The following is a 21,814-nucleotide window of genomic DNA, read 5'->3' as shown; positions in this document are numbered from 1 at the left end:
CTCTCCTGATTCAGATGTCAGAAACAGAGCTGGGTATTATCAGCGTACTGATGATACCTCACCCCAAATCTCCCAATGAAATTGTTTCAAGTAAATGTTAAATAGCATCAGGAACAGGATGGTATCCTGCAGTACATGATGGCACAACTGCCAGGGGGCTTAGAGTTGCTAATCTCTGAAATGGACCCTGGAGAATAGGACCAGAACTACTGTAAAACACTGTCCCCAGTATCCATATCACACAGCCAGCTCAGAAGGATACTGTGGTCAATAATATCAAATGCTGCTGATAGATCAAGTAAGAAGAACAGGATCATACTCGACCTGTCCATCTCTCAATAAAGGTACTCTATCAGGGCGACCAAGGCCAATTCAGTCCCATAACCAGGCCTGAATCCAAGTTGGAAAGGGTCAAGATAATCTATTTTATCCAAGAGTACTTGGAACTGTCGTGTCACAACCCTCTTGATCACCTTTCCCAGAAAAGGCTTATTTACAACAGGGAGGCAGTTGTCACAAGCCAGTGGGTCCAGGGTGGGCTTTTTCAGGAACAGTCAGACCACTGTGTATTCCAAGATGGCTGGGACCACTCCTTTCTGCAAGGATGCATTGACCACACCTAGATCTACCTGATCATATTCCCTCTGCAAGCTTTAATCAGCCAAGAGGGCAGAGGTAACATGTGGTTGGCTACATCGTTTCCAAGCATGTTGTCCACATCATCAGGCTGCATCAACTGAAACTGATCCTATCATGTTACAGCAGGCCTTGTGCTGGGCACCTCATTGGAGACTGCAGAGAATGTGGATGTAGTGTCAAAATTGCTAAAGAAGCTAGCAACTTTATGCTCAAAGTGCCTTGCAAACAAATCACAGGGGGCTTCCAAAGGGTCTAAACCTCCATTGCCTTGAGAAGATGTCAGCAGACCATGGTCAATACAGAAATGCTTCATTGGATGGCTACTTGAGGATGTAATGGAGGCACAGGACAGATAAAAGAAAGTACTTCTTCACACTGCACATAGTTAAGCTATGGAACTTGCTCCCACAGAAGGCAGGGATGGCTACCAACTTGGGTGGCTTTAAAAGAGGATTACACAAATTCATGGAGGGTAAGGCTATCAATGGCTACTAGCCATGATGGCTATGCTCTGTCTCTATAGTCAGAGGGAGTATGCTTCTGAATACCAGTTATTGGAAACCATGGGAGGGGGGGGCTTGCGAGCTTCCCATGGGCATTTGGTTGGCCACTATGTGAACAGGATACTGAACCACATCAGCCACAGGCTCTTCTTATGTTCACAGAAGTAGGCCTTCTTCACTGACCTCACTGCCACATAGTAGGCACGATTATGCACTCTCACTTGTGTTTGGTCGGCATCACAACATGTCTTTTGCTACTTACACTCTAGCCATCATCTAAATTGTTTCATCACTCATAAGTCTCTGGTATACCAAGGTGCAGAATGGGCTCCACAATGCTGGAGAGCGCACTCAGGAGTGATCATGTCAAAAGCCCCATGTGTCTCACTATTCCACAGCGTGGCAAGGATTTCAACATGGTCACCTGCTCTACCCACTGGAAAAAAACCCAGGGCATTCAGGAATCCATAGGATTCCATTAGTTTCCAGGAGCAGACCATCCAGATCAGTCCATCACCTCTGCAGGGTGGTTTACCTATTCTTGCTATACTTTGAAAATTAATTCAAATTTAAAGTACACATATTCCCATTGTTGTCCCCACAAATTCTTCAGGAGCACACATGCTATAATATATTTTTCAACAATTATTCTACATACCTTACAAGTTATTCTAGTTCTATCACCAAAGTGTTACAGTCCTAGGCCCAATTCACAGGGCATTCAACATTTTCTACTTGACAACCATTGTATTGGTGGAATGCTGCAAAGCGGAGCGCCGCAAAGCAGGGCCCTACTGTAGATTGCCTTTCTATCACCCCCCCCAACTGGTTCAGGTCATTTGTAAGATGTTCTGGTGCTTTACTCCCAATGAAAGGAACATACACTACTACCATCAAGACAGGCACAAGAAATCATCACCAAATTCTCAGAAATAGAACGAAGAAAAAAATCTGAAGTCAATGAGTATAGTATACTATCAGTATAGCATATTTAGCCTAGGAAGAAAATATTTTGTAATTCAGTTGCCAGAGGGAAGAGGACCATCACCGCCCAGGGAGGGAGAGCCATCTGCCTGCTTTGCTGCTGCTGCTGCTTGGTCAACATCTCTGCTCTCTCCTTCTTGGGCTCCTGCTCATGTGCACGTGGGCACCTTGCAGGACCAGGCCCCAGGTACTCAGCCAGCTGTGCCTGATACTGTTCCACCTGTCCCTTCTTTGGAGGGGATATATAAGCCAGCTGGCTGAGGGGGCTTGGGAGATCCAGTGCCTGCAAGGGAAGCGGACTTGCTTAAACTATGCACAGTTCTTGTTTTGAGATGGAAAGCTGCCCTGCTGCCCAACAAATTCCCTAACTGAGCTGACAGAGGTAGCCTCGGAGGTACTGTTGCAGTCCCCTAGACTTTTGGTACTCGGGGACTTCAACGTCCATGCCGAGACTGCTTTATCTGGGGCGGCTCAGGACTTCATGGCCTCCATGACAACCATGGGGCTGTCTCAGGTTGTTACCGGCCCAACGCATGTGTCGGGACATACTCTTGATTTGATCTTCGCCACTGGGCATGGAGATGGTGATCTGGCGGTTGGGGATTTGTCATCTACCCCATTGTCATGGACAGATCACCGCTTGCTGAAGTTTAGGCTCACAGCGACCCTTTCCCTCTGCAAGGGTGGGGGACCTATTAAATTGGTCCGCCCCCGGAGACTAATGGATCCTGAGGGTTTCCAAAGGGCTCTGGGGGATTTTCCGACTGAGAAGACTGGCGCTCCTGTCGAAGCCCTGGTTGGATTGTGGAATACGGAGCTGACCCGGGCGGTTGACACGATCGCTCCCATGAGCCCCCTCCTATGTAGAGCTCATACAGCTCCATGGTATACCGTGGAGCTGAGAGTGATGAAGCAAGAGAGGAGGAGGCTTGAGTGCAGATGGAGGCGAACTCCTGACAAATGCAATTATGCTTTGGTAAGTGCTTCTTCTAAGCGGTATATAGTAGCAGTGAGGGCAGCAAAAAAGAGATATTTTGCTGCCACAATTAAGGCATCTCTCTCCCGCCCGGCGGAGCTCTTTAAAATTGTACGAGGGCTTTTACATTCTGGCCCTCGGGATATTATGGATTCATCTGTAGCCCGCTGTGATGAGTTCGCGAGGCACTTCCAGGATAAGATCGCATGCATTCGCCGGGACTTAGACTCCAATGTTATGACAGTGAGTTCCAATGAAGCATCCAGAACACGGTCTTGTCCTTATTTATTGGATGAGTTTCAGTCTGTACAGCTTGAGGATGTTGACATGATCCTTAGACTGGTGCGGGCGACCACATCTGTTCTGGACCCTTGCCCCTCTTGGCTGGTGAAAGCTGGCAGGACCGGAACCGCTGGCTGGGCCAAGGAGATAATAAACGCCTCTTTGAGAGAGGGAGTGGTCCCTGACTGCCTAAAAGGGGCGGTAGTGAGACCGCTCCTGAAGAAATCCTCTTTGGACCCAGATAACCTGAACAACTAGAGACCTGTGGCGAATGTTCCGTTCTTGGGCAAGGTACTGGAACGGGTGGTTGCCGGCCAGCTCCAGGCGCTCTTGGATGACACTGATTATCTTGACCCATTTCAATCCGGTTTTAGGCCCGGTTTTGGCACCGAAACAGCCTTGGTCGCCCTGTACGATGACCTTTGTCGGGAGAGGGACAGGGGGAGTGTGACTCTGTTGATTCTCCTTGATCTCTCAGCGGCTTTTGATACCATCGACCATGGTATCCTTCTGGGAAGACTCACGGAGTTGGGAGTTGGGGGTACTGCTTGGCAGTGGCTCCGCTCCTACTTGGTGGGTCGCCACCAGAAGGTAGTGCTTGGGGAACATTGCTCGATACCCTGGACTCTCCATTGTGGAGTCCCGCAGGGATCGGTACTGTCCCCCATGCTTTTCAACATCTACATGAAGCCGCTGGGTGCGGTCATCAGGAGTTTGGGGCTGCGTTGTCAACAGTACGCTGATGACACGCAGCTCTATTTCTCCTTTTCATCCTCCTCAGGTGAGGCTGTTCATGTGCTAAACCGTTGCCTGGCCGCGATAATGGACTGGATGGGAGCTAACAGACTGAAGCTCAATCCAGACAAGACTGAGATGCTGTTGGTGAGTGCCTTCTCTGCTCAGATGGTGGATGTTCATCCTGTTCTTGATGGGGTTACACTCCCCTTGAAGGAACAGGTTCGTAGCTTGGGAGTTCTTTTCGATCCTTCCCTGTCTCTTGAGGCCCAGGTGGCCTCGGTGGCACGGAATGCTTTTTACCATCTTCGATTGGTAGCCCAGCTACGTCCCTATCTGGACAGTGACGACCTCGCCTCAGTTGTTCATGCTCTGGTAACTTCTAGATTGGACTACTGCAACGCGCTCTACGTGGGGCTGCCCTTGAAGACTGTTCGGAAACTACAGCTAGTCCAGAATGCAGCAGCCAGATTGTTGACGCGGACCAGAAGGTCCGCTCATATAACACCTGTTCTGGCCCGTCTGCACTGGCTTCCTATTTGTTTCCGGGCCAGATTCAAAGTGCTGGTTTTGACCTATAAAGCCCTACACGGCATGGGACCGCAATACCTGGTGGAACGCCTCTCCCAATATGAACCTACCCATACACTACGCTCAACATCTAAGGCCCTCCTCCGAGTACCATCCCATCGAGAGGCTCGGAGGGTGATGACTAGAACCAGGGCCTTTTCAGTAGTGGCCCCCGAACTGTGGAACAGTCTCCCTGATGAAGTGCGCCTGGCGCCGACGCCACTATCTTTTCAGCGCCAGGTGAAAACCTTTTTATACTCCTAGGCATTTTAAAGTGTATTTTAAACAGCATTTCCGTATTTTGGATGTTGTTTGGTTCGTTATTGTTTGTTTGTTTTGATTTATTGTATTTATTGTATTTATATATTGTGCTTGTTTTTATCTTTTTGTACACCGCCCAGAGAGCCTTCGGGCGGTATATAAATTAAACTAAATAAATAAATAAATAAATAAATAAATAAATACACATTTAACATGGAAATAATATGGCATATCATTGAAGAACAGAGGAATTATTCATCTCACGCTTCCCAACTCCACTTCCAAAGAACAGAGAATCAGACACAAAGGACAGGTCTCCAACTCAATGCTGCAACAGGTAGCACCACTTCCATGGTCTAGATCAGTGATTCTCAAATGGTGCGCCGTGGCACACTGGTGCGCCTCAAGAGGTGACAAATATTCTGAAAGTATATTTTAAAAATGAGAAGAAACCCATTTGTATAGAGATTTATTACATCCATGATCAATTAATATATTTATGTAATTTTGTACACAAAATGTGCCAGAAAATTTTTATATGTTTTACAGTGCGCCGCAAACCAAAAAAGTTTGAGAACCACTTGTCTAGCTTAAGGCAACAATCCAAGCTCCTGATGTGCCATGCTTGGTGGGGACTGGATGGGATGGAGGTCTCCCTCTGCCCAGCCCAAATCAGCTCTGCTGGCCTGTCCATAGAGTGATGCCAGCACACTTTTCTGCCTAGCAAAAGTGTAGGCTGAGCCAACCCAGGATCTACCGGATCCCAGTGCTGTCACTTGATGGCATTGGCCTGACTGCTAGACCAACTCTAGGTTAGCATAGTGCAGAGCAGGAGTTTGCCTGACCCCCTCTTCCACTCTGGCCGGCATCAGAAGTAGAGATAAAGATGTAGCAATGGCACACCACTCCGCATGCCCTGTTTCTGTCGCCTGGCTAGAGTTTAGGATCCCTCTGACGACCCAAATCCCGCACCACAGCAGGTATCAGTATTACAAAGCTATCAGGAATACCTGATCACTAAGAGCTCATTGCAGATGAAAGGAGAAAGAACTGCAAATCGCAATCCTAGAGAATAAAAGAAAGCTAGTGCAAACTTACACAGACTTTTATTATAATAGGTACAGAGAAGGAGTAGTGTCACACTGTCAGCAGGCAGAACCAACTGACTCAGTCTCACCTGACAGGCAATGCTGTCCAAACATTCTACTATAGCTAAAGTGAATCTATAGGACCAGTCTGTTTGCTAGATAGACTGACAGCCAATAAATGCCAAGTCAAGCTTCACATCTACATTAAAATCTGTCATGAATTATCAGTGCTAGCACAAATCTTATTTTATTCATAAATAAATAGCTTTACAGGCCTCAAAAGACAGTGGCTAGGTTCACAAGTCATGCAAGGACCTGATTTAGCATGAGGTGTATGAGTGGGAATGAGCACAGCAAGCCTTGGGCTTGTGAAAGTCTCTGAACTCAAGAAAAGGGGAACATTTCTTCTTTTAGTTAATCACAGCTTTCCATCTCAAAACAAGAACTGTGCATAGTTTAAGCAAGTCCGCTTCAGAAACTAGTTTGAAGTCAACTTGTTTTCCACTGACCATAGTTAAATATGACATTTGTCTTGTCTGGAATAACAAACCGTTTCCATTTCTTTTGAACACTGTATATCTTCACCTATCTTAGGTTTTCAGTTCAGTTTTTGCATTGTCCTCCCACTGGGTGCCTTGGTCTAGGCTCAAGGCTTGATGCCAGTGTCCCCTTAAAAATAAAAAATAAAATAATTTTTGTCTGCTTACCTTACAGAAGTCATAGCACTGATGAGCTTTTCAGTTTGAACTGACACATCTTCTGGAAGAATAATCTCAACAGGCTGGAGGCGTAAAATTAGACTTTCCAACTCTATTCGGGCTACTGAATCCTGAAAACTGTCAAAGATAACTTCTCCTGTAGTAGGTTGGATGGCCTAAAAAATGAATGTATACATGATAAAATATTGTACTTATTAACAAATGTGAGGGTGGATTGCTATTATTGCAGAAGCCTATGCATCATGATCTCAAAGGCTGCTTCATTTGGCCTCTGTAGCATAGCTGTTAAACAAAGAAATGGAGGAATTCTGAACACAGCTATATATGAGAAAAATACATTTGTGTGTGCGTGTGAAAAAGCTTGTTTTCCTACTAGAACCATAACTAATTAAGAGCAGTAGATCAAAAATAAGTGTGATAAAAAATGCACAAATACGTAAAAGATTTCAGTCTGTTATTCTAAACACACTTCCACATCAGTGAATTGACAATCGCATTGCAAAACAATAATACCTATACCACCATGTAAATTGTATTAGAATTATGCAATACTTAAGTCCAATATGCTTTATCAAGATTCCAATTTTGTATCCAAAGTTAAAAAGTTAAACGATCGTTTTCTTATTTATTTAATTAATTGATTTATATCCCGCCCTTCCTCCCAGCAGGAGCCCAGTATGTTATAAATAACATACTGCATGAAGATCAAGGCCTTCCGGAAATGTATAAGCAGAGGCCTCCAACCTTTTGGTTCATTGGGCTCATTTGGAATTTTGAGGAGGTGCTGTGAGTGGCATTTGCAGAATGGCTGCAGTGGGAGTATAGCTTAACAAAATGGTGCCATATCTAAAAGAGCAAAGAAAAGAGACAGGACCACAAAATGGTACTGGCATGCCCTCATAAATGGGGAAAAACGCATCAGCAACCAACCCACTCCCTCATAGAGAGTAGTTCTTTGTACCTCTCCTGTGTTCCAAACAGAAGGAGGGGGTGTCCAGTCCTGGCATCCAATGAAATGTGGACATGTTTAAGGGGGTGTGCTTAATATAGGAGAAGCCAAGCCAGTGTAAACAAGAACCGAGGAGGCAGCTCAAACAGGATTTTTGAGGGGCTATTTACTGAGCTCTTTCAGAGTACACTAGCACCTACGGACATGTTGGCAACCCCTAGTATAAAGGCTGCAATCCTGCCAAGAAACTGCTTAAAACCTATTGTATTGTAGTCAACAGGAGTTAACCAGCTTAATTGCCTGCAGGGCTACACAGACTATAACATACATTAGCTGCTGAATGCCACAGAGAAGGCTTTTTCGGCATCATGGAATGGCTTCATGGACAAGATTCACATACAAGCAATTTGCTATCTTTCAACAGTTAAATGCACTATGCTTTCATTACTAAGAATGCTGCCTTCACATAAGATTAGCCTTGTTAGGACCAAGGTTCATTGACTCCAATATTCTGCTGCCGAATAGCAGCCAGACAGATTCCACTGGATGTTTACAGGCAGCATCTGGCATTCAGAGCCATTTTAGCTATCATGAATAATAGCCATTAACAGATATATCCTTCTTGAATTTGTCTAATCATTTTTGGTGACAGCTAATTCCATAGATTAGTTAAGCATTTTTTGAAGCAGTACTTTGTTTTTTTGTTCCTAAACCCACTGTCAATTAGCTTCATTAAGTGAAACGGAATGCTAGTATATGACAGAGAAACAGATTCTCTGAAAAGGTGTTGGCAGGCTTCTCTTTGCCATCTCAGAATATAGAGCAGTTCAGCTGCACTCAGTCCAGGTAACCATGCATGGCTCTGCTGATGCTGTATGTGAGCAACCAAGCAAGTTAACGAAATGTAGAGCTGGCATGATATAAGTAAAGAGTAGACCACCTCGTGCCCTCCAGATATTCTGGACTACAAATCCCATCATCCCTAACCATTGGCCATGTTGGCTATTGCAGATGGGAGATGTAGTCCAGAACATCTGAAGGAGTCCAGGTTGCCTATCTCTGATATAAGAGGTCAACATCTAGTTATTTCCATGTATCAAGCTAGAACCAGCCTTAGTTAGTTGCACTTGGTTCCCAGGGAAATCAATTGAAATTTGTCACACCTAATTTGTCCCATGTGTCTTGAGTCTGAATCTAACCATAGTCTTGTACACATACCAAAATGTATTTAGAGATATTAACTTCTTTATGAAATCTCTCAAACCACACGAAACAATTACAAATATAAAAACATCAAAAGACAATGGGAATTCTTCAAAATTACTTACCACTATGCCTATGATGACACTTTCCTGGCTCTTATTCCATAAACACTCTTTGTTTTCAGAGACACAGAGGAGATAATTATCACAAACATCAGGTGGTGTTTCATCAGCATCCATAGCATTATCGAATTTCAGCAGAGGATTTACATTTAAGAATTCTTAAGGAAAACTAGTAAACCATAGATAATAAATCATGGTATATTGGATAGAGTTCGCTTAGAGCAGACCCATAACCATAAATGGGACTAAAGTCAGTCATGACTTACTTTGTACATTGTTTGCAGTGGGGTCTACTCAAAGCACACCTAACAATGCAATCCTAATCGTGTCTACTCAGAAGACCTAATGAATTCAATGGGGCTTACTTCCAGGTAAGCAGTTAGGATTGCAGCCTGAGTCTGACTCCAGCCTTCTCACTCCTATCAGGGTCACTGGGTTATCCTAAATTCTAAAAGTATGAGAGGGAGAAAAAAATTCCATCTCTCCACACCATTTCTTTTATAAACCTCTATTATGCCCCCTTGGCTGTCTAAATTGGAGAGACTCAAATATTTTAGCCTTTTCTCACAGGTTTCAATCTTCTTATCATTTTAGTTATCTCTTTCTAGTTTTATGACAGCCTTTTTAAGACTGATGAAGAGAACTACACAGTGTTATAAATGTGACCACATTGTAGGGCTATATAACCTGTGCCATTATAATTTTTTTGTTTTCATCAACATATTAATCATTTTAATAGATTATTTAAGTTTATGTACAAATATACTATTGCCTGTGGGGAGGAGTATAGTATAATGGGGATTTAATTTAATAAATATGAGACAGGAAGATTTATTTCTTAGATGCAGATTGTATTTGTATACTGATCTTGTATCAGTTATGTAAAATTTTAAAATGTAAACAGAATAAGTAAGAAAAAAATAACGTGTGCCATTATAGAGCAAATGTAATGCCATTTGAAGACACTTAAGAATTCTTGAGGACAAAGCAAGAGAAAGAACGTGCACATTAATATTGAACCAAATGCCTACTCCCAAAGGAGTAGCAGAATTACTGATAGCACAATCTTACAATATAATAAATAGAGTTGTTATCAGAAGTAAGTCCCATTAAGTTCAATGGGGCTTAGCCGTAAGCAAATTGGCATAAGATTACAGCCTAAGAGAAGAGACACTTCTGTAACAGTCATGAAGCAACTATAGGAAGACAAATTTCATCATATATAAAAACTAGAACTAAAGTTAGTCTGACTTTAGTGGTTATTCCTAACAAAAAGAACCCATATCTGATAAAACATCAACAGTGCAAACCTAACCATATCTACTCAGAAGTATGTCCTACTGAATTCAATGGGGCTTACTTCCAGGTTAGTTTAGTGCAGTCCTGACTGCAACCTAATTCAAGAATAATAAGGATATCTTCTCCTAGAACTGTAGATTTTGTATACAATGCAGTTAGTTTTCGGGCAAAGAGAGAGCTTCTGTTTTCTCCCACAGCCTTCAAAGCAGCAGTTTCCATTTGTTTTACAACTCCTACCTGCAAGAGAAGCTAATGATGTAAAGCACTGAACTAACAAATATATTAAAATAAGCATCAAATTTAAAAAGTCTGGCATTACAGATGGATGGGAATAAAATTGACACCTACGATATCATTCCAGTTACAACTTTCTTGTCCCATATTCTACAGACAATGTACATGTTATACGATGCATTTAAATGAAGGAGCAATAAGTTGTTCTCTTTTCAGCATAGAACAGATCACTATTCAACAGAGAAGGCTCAAAAGAGAAATGAAGTAAGGAGGGGTAGAAAAACACAGCAAACATACAGCTGCCCTGAATATTCAGTAATTTCAATACTCTCAAAATTAGCATATGCCATGCAACTGAACTAGTTATTAAAACACTTCACTGAACACATTTAAATTATTTCAGTGGTGTTTCACATACAATACTGACATCTTTTCAATGTCATTTTCCCCCTTTTGATCTCACTGACATTTAATCTGATTGTCGGAGGTGGCTCATATGATTTTATTATGACATCATCATAAGCAGAGCCCACCTCCCCAACCCTGAAGATGGACAGAAGCCTGCCATTTGTTTTAGTTCCGTACATGCTTGGCACAAGCAGAAATTGAAACCAAATCTCCTCCCCTCTGGCTTGGAGCTGGAGGGAGACATGGAGCCCCATCTGCTTTTCTTTGCACCTGCCAGGCAACTGATGCTCCAACAGTCCAATGAACAGAGGCAGAGCAATTTGGCACATCTCTGCAGCCCCTCATGAACTCCAAGCTAGAAGGGAAAGTGTCAGCAAGCCTCAATATTTATCATGCAGTCAAACCTCCAACCATCTGGCAGATACAGAGGCAGAGAAAGCCCTCAAACTTCTGCCACCTCCCACCAGCTCCAAGGAGGACAGTGAAAATGCATCAGCTTGTCCCACAGTCTTGGGCTGTGTTTCCAAAATGCACAACTCCTTGAGGCAGGGATACATCCTGGCAACCACAAATGTTTGGTTGGCCACCAAGGCCACCCAAGTGCTGCCAACTCTTGATTACAGTACTGTATCTTATGTGCAGACATCCGTAAACATTGGTTGCCAGAGTCAAGCAGATTAAACAGCAGCAAAGACAAGTGAGGCCAAGGACTTAACAGTGAAAAATGATGCTGAACAGCAGAAGTGGCTAGAGAACAAAAACAGCATTAAAACATTGCAAACAGGTTCACAAATAAAAATCAATGAAAATGAGAGGCAGCTTTTGATGATTTCAAGAACAATCACTAATACTAATCAATGAAGGATGCAGAATTAAAAAATACAGGAGTATTTATTTTGGAAGCAATATTTTCTTTTTTACTAATAAATTAAAATTATGCAACTGTGAAACATAAGCTCATATAAAGATAAAGACAGATCGAATTTTAGAGCCAGACCTTATAACCCTTTGCTACAAGACGTCGGATATGAACAAATAGTCTGTGAGTTGGTATGCTGGCAGTCATAAAGTTGTGATTTTTATGACAGAAGATGTTCAACTCCTTAGCAGCAATCTATAAAACACAACAATAATTAGCAATTCATTCTGACAGCCCACAGGTGCCATGGAATTGTGTGCATATAACATCAACTTAATAAGCAGACTTCCATAAAATTAATAGAGGTAAACTTTTTTAAAGGACACAAAAAACAGAAAAGAAAAATGCAGCCTTGTTAACATGTTGCTAGCTATTAACAATATTAAATTCTATCTGGAGATATAGGAGTGTAAAGCAGGCAATCAAACACCAAGTTCAAAATCAATTTTTATTATTTTTAACATGTTCCAAGCAAGTTTCATTACTTTGCACAATGTTAAAAGCAGTGTATAAAGGCAAAACAATGCTGCTGATGTAAGTGCTTTACCTCTGCATCTTCTCCAAAAAATCTGTACTTGTAACCACATTCAACACACAAAATAGCATCCTTATACTGATTTTTCATTTCTAGGAACTGGAGCTCAAGTGGTGTATACACACTTTTGTTTCTTTTATTTAGAGGTATATGAGCAGTATTTTGAGTGTTTTCCAGAGTTGCATTCATGGCAGAAATTTGGCTTACACCAAGGCACATTTCTTCCTATGAGCAGAAGAATAATGCATAAACATGAAGAAAAACACAATTAAAAATAGTTAGTAAAAATAATACGATTCATTTCAAGTCTGATGCACAGTACTTTTTCTAGTCAGAATTAAGAAATTAATATAGATCTGAACTCCAGGCCAACATTTTAACTTCAAAGCCTCCTTCCTTCCCCAGACCATAAAACACTGATAAAGTGCCAAGCTTGGCCATGGCATGCAGCCCCAAATACAGCCCAAGTAGCATGTGGACAGAAAGTCAGTTGTAGCCCGCAAGCTAATGGTAAGTAGCAATGCAAAGGTGGCAGAATCCTACAGAGCACAGACTAACCAGGCAGCACTGAGAAGTACCTAGGATGCAAGAACAGAGGCAGCAGAAACCAAGGTCAGACAGAATAAAGGGCAGTATTAATTAATTGGAATAATTCAGTTTTGGTTTACAAGCAGAAGCACTGAGGACCAAGGAAGAAAACAAAAAATCCCCAGTTATCACCAACTATTTCCAACACTAAAATTTGATTGGGTTGTGCTCCCAAGAAGAACAGAGTATTGGTGAGCTCTCAGGAGTCACTCTCCTAATTTTGCATCAGCACTGTTAACTGAGCAGCCTTTTAAACCCAGCATTCCCAAAATACTTCCAGCCCACAAAACATTTTCATCAGCTTATTTCTTACACACTATCTCTGTTATTCATTTGGGGCCCATCAAACTCTTTTTCCAGATTATGAAAGATTCCCCGTCTGGTCCCCTAAATGGCTTTTCATGTAAATCATAGGAAGACCAAGGCTGAGGGCACACTAGTAGCCTCAAAAGCAGCGAGAATGGTTTTTCTGGCTACGTTTTGAAGCGACTGCCCTTGGCTGGACACACCTCCCTTCCTCACTGCTGAATTCAGATCTTTCAGGACCACCCACAGAGAATGTTGGGCCAATCACTGTCTCTGCCTGAGCCTACAGCAAAGCATTTCCATTGGCCACACCTGGAAGAGCAACGGGTTGATATCAGTTGCCAAATCTGTCTGAAGCTGAATATTTTTTTTAAAAAAACACTAGAGCTGATCTGATCAGGCTTTAGAGTAAAAAGGGGTGGGGATTTATTAGTGTTGTGTGCTCCGGTTTTCAAAAATCAGAGGTGCAGACGCACTGGAACTGGCACAATGGTAAGTGTGTCTACCCCAAAATATTTACATTTTCAAACACATAGTGAAAATATTGCAACAATGTCTATTACACATTCCTTAAAGGAACCTAGAAAAATTATAGACATTCAACTGATACAACCTTGAAAACTATGCCTTAACACAGGAGTGAAGAATCTCAGTTCCAGGGGCTGAATGCGGCCTTCCGGGCCTCTCTTTACACCCCCGACTGGTCATGCTGTGCAATATCTTTGAATGCTTTTGTCTGACTGGATTGTGCCCAAACCACTGGCATATGCCCCCCAGAAGGCTGTCCAAGAGGTAATGCGGCCCTTGGGCTGAAAAAGGTTCCCCCACCCCGGCTTAATTAGTTTTCAAGGAGAACCCTACCACTATCAAGACCATTACTTAAGCATTAATAATCACATGCCATTAACTTAAATGGAAATCACCACATAACTTTTATGAGTAACAATTGTTTTACACCTAATAATGTTTTTCGGCACATTAGTAAATTATGATAGATATACAAGTGCATTGTCGTTGAACTAGTTATGTGCTGTCTTCATTAATAACTGGCTTTCAGCTCAATGTCTTTTCCAGCAAACCATCAACAACAGAATCAATTAACTTTAATATCAAGCTAAAATCTGTCTCACACACATGCACTCACACTCTTTCAGCAATTTTGCCTACCCATCCATTAAACCCTTTTTTAAGCATAGAACTCTCGCAATCTCTCAAAGGTCTTTGAACATATTCGGAGATGGAACCGTTTTACTCACCAGAAGGGTGTTTCTCTGTGGGTACCATTTTTCATTCATTCATTCATTGGCGATCATTCATGGCCGAGTCAGATTGTCTTCCAAGATAAGGTCTTTAATAGTGGGTCCGTAAGTGACTGTGGAGGCCAATTCTGGATCCACATAGCCTCCCACAGTGAGGACATAGGTTTCCAGATGGAAGATGGTCGCGATGAGGATTTGTTCGATGTGACTTCAAGGACACCGCCAAATGGGTATTGTCTTCCTTGCTAGTGCTTGAGGCAGGAATGAGTTAACACTCCAACGGACCGTCACCACAGCCCCTCCCATGGAGTGCTAATTCGCTGTCTGGCCAAACTTAAAAATATAATCTTATAACACATCAAAAAAACTGACATTAAATTAACTATAAATAACGTGAACCAAAACATGCCCACTGTTAGGTCCGGTAACTGACCCTCTAGCCTCCACCCATTTTCCTCATAGCATTATACATCCCAGGGTGGGCCTTGGAAGTGTCCTGGTACCCACAGAGCAACACCCTTCCGGTAAGTAAAATGGTTCCTTCTCCTGTGGACACCAGGACACCCCCCAAGTGGGATGTTCTGGAGCTGACCTACTGTATGGGTGGGTGCATAACTGTTCAATGATTTTTTAACACCTGCTGAATCACTCGCCTACTGAAGGCTGTTTCCACAGATGCATAAATGTCTATCTTATAATGCTTAGTGAAAGTATTCAGATTCACCCAAGTGGCTGCCCAACAAATTTCTTGTAGAGGTGCATTTGTTGAATATCTGATTATCTGGATCCATTTCAATTGGGCTTCAGGCCTGGACATGGGACTGAAACAGCCTTGGTTGCCTTGGTAGATGATATGAGGAGGGCGTGGGATAGGGGTGAATGCACCTTCCTTGTCCTCCTTGATCTCTCAGCGGCTTTCGATACTGTTGACCACGTTATCCTCCTGGACCGCCTGAAGAGGTTAGGCATGGGGGGCACTGTATTGCAGTGGTTCCATTCCTTCCTCTCTGGTAGGTACCAAAGAATGGCATTGGAGGATGAGGTTTCGGATCCTTGGCCTCTCACTTGTGGGGTGCCACAGGGTTCCATCCTCTCCCCGACGCTGTTCAACATCTATATAAAGCCGCTGGGGGCAATCATCAGGAGATTTGGGCTGCAATGTCATCAGTATGCGGATGACACTCAGCTCTATCTCTCATTTAAATCTTCACCGAGGTTGGCTGTAGAAACCCTGTCCAAGTGCCTGGAGTCAGTGAGTGGCTGGATAGGAAGGAATAAGCTGAAGCTGAACCCTGACAAAACCGAGGTACTGTTTGTGGGAGACAAGGGAAGGCTGGGGGATGTGGACCTGGTGCTCAATGGAGTACGTTTGCCCCTGAAAGACCAGGTCCGCAGCCTGGGGGTCATTCTTGACTTCCAGCTGACCATGGAGGCTCAAGTCTTGGCTGTGAGCCGGGCGGCACTGTATCAACTCCATCCGATACGGAGGCTGCGCCCCTACCTTCCCAACCATCTGCTCCCACCGGTAGTACATGCCCTGGTCACCTCTCGCCTAGACTACTGTAATGCGCTCTACGTGGGGTTACCCTTGAAAACGGTCCGGAAGCTGCAACTGGTACAGAATGCGGTGGCTTGTCTGATTAAAGGCAGCCGCCGGCAAGATCACATCACTCCAGTGCTGAAGGAGTTGCACTGGCTACCAGTTGTTTACCGGGCCCAATTCAAGGTGTTGGTTTTGACCTTTAAAACCCTATACGGTTTTAGCCCAGTCTATCTGAAGGAGCGCCTCCAGCATCGTCAGGGATGCCGCTCAACAAGATCAGCCTCAGAAGACCTTCTCTCAATCCCACCGGTTAAAACAGCTAGTCTGGTGAGGACTAGAGAGAGGGCTTTTTCAATAGTGGCCCCCACCCTGTGGAACTCTCTCCCAAATGATCTCCGCCATGCCCCTTCTATGATAAGCTTCCGCCGGGCCTTGAAGACCTGGCTCTTCAGGCAGGCTTTTGGGGTGGGTTAGGTTTCTTACTGTTATGGTTTTAAATTTTAATGTTTTAATGTATTGTTTTATCTTGTACGTTGCCCAGAGTGGCTGGACAACCAGCCAGATGGGCGACTAATAAATTAAATAAATAATAATAATAATATGCTGCAATAGCAGCTGCTGCCCTTGTTGAATGAGCTACAACACCTGAAGGCAAAACAACATTTAAGGACCTGTAAGCTGTAGCAATGCAGCCCTTAATCCATCTTGCTAAAATAGAAGGGGACACCTTTCTACCCAGAGTACTTGGGTGGAAAGACACAAATAAAGAATCTGTTTGCCTTATCAACCTTGTCCTATTAATGTGCTCTCCGGACATCTAAGGAATGCCAAGCACATTCTAAAGGATGCTTTGGTGATGGGCAAAATGTTGGCAATACCAATTCCTGCTGACTGTGAAATGCTGTATTAATCTTTGGAATGAAAGCAGAATCTGTTCTTAATATCACTCTGTTGCTGTGGAATATGCAGAGAGGTTTTGCTACTGAGATTGCACCCAGTTCAGATACCCATCTAGCTGATGTTATTGCCACCAGGAATAGCACCTTGAAAGACAACATTCAAAGAGTAGAAGTTCCCATTGCTTCAAAAGGAGGCTTTTGGAGAGCTGACAAAGCTTTGTGAAGGTCCCATGTTGGAAATCGATGCTGAACTGGTGCCGAAGTCAGAGAAGCCCCTCTTAAGAACTGCTTCAGATACGGATGAGAACCCAAAGAATCCAAAGATAACTTAGAAAGTACTGTTGCCAATGCCGATGCTTGTCTCTTCAAGGTATTGGGCCTCATTCCTTTCTTCAAACCATCATTCAAGAAAGAAAACAACTCTGAAATTCCCGACTCTCACAGTGTAATGTGATTATTAATAATAATAAATAATAATAATAAACTTTAATTTATAGGCCGCCTATCTAGCCAATGGCCACTCTAGGCGGCGTACAATAAAACGTAATAAAATACAATAACAATATAGCCAGTACAGTACAGTAAGAATTACAGTATTTAGTAGATTGTTCGTATTACAGTTCCAGAACTAATTCATCTTGAAAGTCTCAAGGATCGTAAAGGCCTGATGAAAAAGCCACGTTTTCAGGCCCCGGCGAAATATGTCTAGGGAAGGGGCATGTCGAAGATCTATTGGGAGGGAGTTCCAAATCGTGGGGGCCGCCACAGAAAAAGCCCTCTCCCGAGTCCTCACCAACCTAACTACCTTAGTCGGCGGAACTGAGAGAAGGCCCTGAGTGGCAGATCTTGTAGGGCGGCATACTTTATGACGTTGGAGGCGCTCCTTCAGGTATACTGGGCCGGAACCGTATAGGGCTTTAAGGTTAATACCAACACCTTGAATTGAGCCCAGAATACAACTGGAAGCCAGTGAAGATTGTATAACACTGGGGTAATATGATCATAATGGCGGCTATTCGTAAGTAAACGGGCCGCCGTGTTTTGTACCAGTTGTAATTTCCGGACTGTTTTCAAGGGTAACCCCACGTAGAGCGCACTGCAATAGTCTAAACGAGAGGTGACCAGCGCATGTACTACGAGTGGGAGCTGGTGGACAGGAAGGTAGGGTTGCAGCCTCCGGATGAGACGTAGTTGACCCCAAGCTGCCCGGCATACTGATGAAACCTGAGCCTCCATGGTCAGCCCGGAATCAAGAATCACCCTGAGGCTGTGGACCTGGTCCTTCAGGGGCAGTTTTACCCCATTAAACACCAGGTCAATATTTCCCAACCCTCCTTTGTCTCCCATGAGTAGTACCTCCGTTTTATCAGGATACAGCTTTAGCCTGTTCCTTCCCATCCATCCACTCACGGAGTCCAGGCACTTGGACATGGTCTCCACAGCCAACTCTGGTGAGGACTTAAATGAGAGGTAGAGCTGAGTGTCATCCGCATATTGGTGACACTGCAGCCCAAACCTCCTGACGATAGCTCCCAGCGGCTTTACATAAATGTTAAATAGCATGGGAGAGAGGATAGAACCCTGTGGCACACCACAGTTGAGGGGCCAAGGGTCTGAAACCTCATCTCCCAATGCCACCTGCTGGTGTCTATCGGAGAGAAAGGAACGGAACCAGTTTAATACTGTGCCTCCTATTCCCAATCCCTCCAGACGATCCAGTAAGATACCGTGGTCGACGGTATCGAAAGCCGCTGAGAGATCAAGGAGGACCAGAAAGGTGAATTCTCCCCTATCTAGTGCCATCCTCATATCATCCACCAGGGCGACCAAGGCCGTTTCAGTTCCATGTCCAGTCCTGAAACCCGATTGGTATGGATCTAAATAATCCGTTTCATTCAAGTGCGCTGACAGCTAATTGGCCACCACTCGTTCAATGACCTTGCCCAAGAATGGTAAATTTGAAATTGGGCGAAAGTTGTTTAGATCTTGGGGATCCAAGGAGGGCTTTTTCAAGATGGGCTTTATAACTGCCTCCTTGAGGGCTAATGGCAATACACCCTCATTCAAAGATGCATTTACCACCGCCTTGATCCCTTCGCCCAATCTCTCTTTACAGCTCATCACGAGCCATGATGGGCATGGATCAAGGAGACAAGTGGTAGGCTTCACAGTTGACAGCACCTTGTCCACATCCTCAGAAGGAAGAGGCCGAAACTGATCCCATTGGATCACATTATGACCGGTCAACTCTGGTCCACTATCTGCAATCACGGTATGCGAAATCGAGCTTCTCAGATGTTCGATTTTATCGGCAAAGTGTTTTGCTAAATTGTCACAGGAGGCCTTTGAGTGTTCCAAGGGTTCCTGAGCAACTGGACCGACCAGGCTTCGGACCACTTGGAATAACCTCCTGGGACAGCACTCTGCTGATGCAATAGAGGCAGCAAAGTAATCTTTCTTTGTTGCCTTTATTGCCACATGATAGGCAGCTACTGCTGCTCTAACTTGTGTCCGAGCATCATCGGAGCGGGACTTACGCCACCGGCGTTCTAGTCGTCTCACCTCCTGCCTCAGAACACGCAACCATGGTGTGTACCATGGTGCTGTCTGGGATCTTTTCAGGGGGAGAGGACGTTTCGGGGCCACTCGGTCTAATGCCCCGGTGATCCCCGTATTCCACTCCATCACCAGGGCATCGACTGAATGACCTTCAGCAAGTTCCAAATCCCCCAGCGCAGTCAGGAATCCTTCTGGATCCATCAGGCGCCTCGGGTGGACCATTCTAATAGGTCCAGTGCCTCTGCAGAGGGTGTGCGGCATCGAAAAGTCTACATTTACCAGATAGTGGTCTGACCATGACACAGGGATAAAAGTAATAGCCCCTAACTTCAGAGCACTTTTCTCCTCTCCCAGGACAAATACAAGGTCGAGAGCATGACCGGCCACATGGGTGGGCTCAGCATTACTAAGGTGCAGTTCCCAGGAAGTCATGGTTTCTAGGAAATCCCGAGGGGCTCCATTGAGAATGGCCTCGGCGTGCACATTGAAGTCACCCACCACCAACAATTCTGGGGACACCATGCGCACACCCGAGACCACCTCCAGCACCTCGGCCAGGGATTCTGCTGTGCAGCGAGGCGGGCGGTACACAAGCAGGATCCCTAAACTGCCCTTTGGGCCCAACCTCCAGTACATGCAGTCAACAAACTTGGTCCCATGGAGAGGAGACCTGGCAAAAACCAAGGACTCCCGATAGATGACAGCCACTCCCACTCCCCGCCTTCCTTCCCTCGGCTGATGTGCATAACGGAAACCTGGTGGGCACATCGCCTTGAGAATAGGTGCCGAGGCTTCGTCCAACCAGGTCTCCGTTATACATGCCAGGTCTGCGGATTCATCCAAGATCATATCATGGATGCAAGATGTTTTCTGTACCACAGACCTGGCATTACACAGCAGCAAACGAAGGTTGGTTGGAATCTTGCATCCCCCAGTTATTATGCATCTATCCCTTGTTCCTCTACTCTGACATGGTCTGCCTCCAGCACCACTCCATCGTCTGCCGCCCAATGTTTGTATACTTTGGCCCCCATCCCTTTTTGTCACATCCCCCCCGATCTACACATGTCCCTATCCCCAGACGCCGGAGAGTTGGATCAGTTCTGAGATTGAATCCAGATCTGGATCCAGAACCTGTTCCCTATAAGTTCGTACTCTATCGCTGTATCACAGGATTAGTTAATGTCAATTTATCTACTCATCTAATCACTATAAAGACTATAATAACTACTAAAATATAGGATGGGAATTGAAATGTTAAATGCCCATACCTATTTCCATGAACAATAGATATCCAATACAGATATCCAGTCCAAGCTAATTCCTAGCCTTAAATAATAACAAAAATGATAATGATAATAGTATAACTATATCTCATCCATCTGAATCTACGTATCCATTCATTCAGTTGCATTCACTCATTCAATCATACATAAAATCCATTCATAACCACAATCTACAATAATAAGAACCGCCAGCTGTAGAATCTTCTTCAGTTTGATCTTCAGTAATGCCTAGTTCTTATCAGACCGCCAGCTAGTTCACAATAGGGATGTTAATGTCCTGAGGAGTCACGACCCGTGATGCCGACCCGTGATAGTCTTCGGCAATGGAAACAGCCACAGCACATCCAACCCGACAAGAGCATCAAACCCAACAGCCAGGTAGTAAGTGTGCGAAGATCGCCAGCAACAGCCACCACACTCCAACAACCGGCAGATGGCAACAACGCCCTAGCAGCAGCCCACGACCGCACGAACGCACTAGGCAAGGCCGCGGTGCCCGGGTACACAAGTGGCAACGGCGGCCTAGCCCAAGCCAGCGATAGTCCAAGCACCAGAAGCGGTAATCCAAGGGGGCCAGGGCAGGCAGCAACACCCAAGCCCAGGCAGTAATCCAGAAGGGGCGCAGCGCCAGCGGCCCCAACAGCCCGACGCACCTAGCGGCAGCGGCGACCCGAAGCGGCACAGCACGGCACCCGGACTTGGCGGCAACGGGCGTGCACAAGCCGCAGCGATGGAATCCCAGGCAGCAGCAAACAGGCGGGGCGATGAAGATAGAAGGCCGCAAGATGCCGCCGCAATACCGCGACGGCCCTCCCCAGTCATCAACACAGCAGCTACCACCGGAGGCACAGAACGCAGCACACAGCAACAGGACGAAACAGCAGCAACAAGCCTGAGCCAACGAAGGACGTCTCTCACCTGACCTCGGCACCTCAAGGGAGCAGCTCT

The 21,814-nt window shown here is 44.7% G+C and overlaps 1 protein-coding gene across 2 annotated transcripts in view; it reads right to left on the bottom strand.

The window, feature by feature from the left end:
- MSH3 (mutS homolog 3) overlaps positions 1-21,814 on the bottom strand; it is a 154,401-nt gene that overhangs the window by 110,871 nt on the left and 21,716 nt on the right. Inside the window, exons 1-6 of one of the 2 annotated variants that reach the window (XM_061621669.1) lie at positions 14,577-15,311; positions 12,439-12,651; positions 11,970-12,086; positions 10,450-10,567; positions 9,035-9,180; positions 6,746-6,912 (exon numbers count right to left, since the gene is read on the bottom strand). In XM_061621669.1, the coding sequence (XP_061477653.1) occupies positions 6,746-6,912; positions 9,035-9,180; positions 10,450-10,567; positions 11,970-12,086; positions 12,439-12,651; positions 14,577-14,615 (800 nt within the window). In that variant the 5' untranslated portion in view covers positions 14,616-15,311. Of the gene's footprint in view, positions 1-6,745; positions 6,913-9,034; positions 9,181-10,449; positions 10,568-11,969; positions 12,087-12,438; positions 12,652-14,576; positions 15,312-21,814 lie in introns of those variants that run through there. The other variant, XM_061621677.1, reaches the window with a different exon arrangement.

The sequence above is a fragment of the Rhineura floridana genome, chromosome 1 (genome assembly GCF_030035675.1).
Source record: "Rhineura floridana isolate rRhiFlo1 chromosome 1, rRhiFlo1.hap2, whole genome shotgun sequence".
NCBI lineage: Eukaryota > Metazoa > Chordata > Lepidosauria > Squamata > Rhineuridae > Rhineura > Rhineura floridana.
The sequence above is the reverse complement of the archived record's forward strand: the minus strand, read 5'-3'. Positions and strand labels throughout refer to the sequence as shown.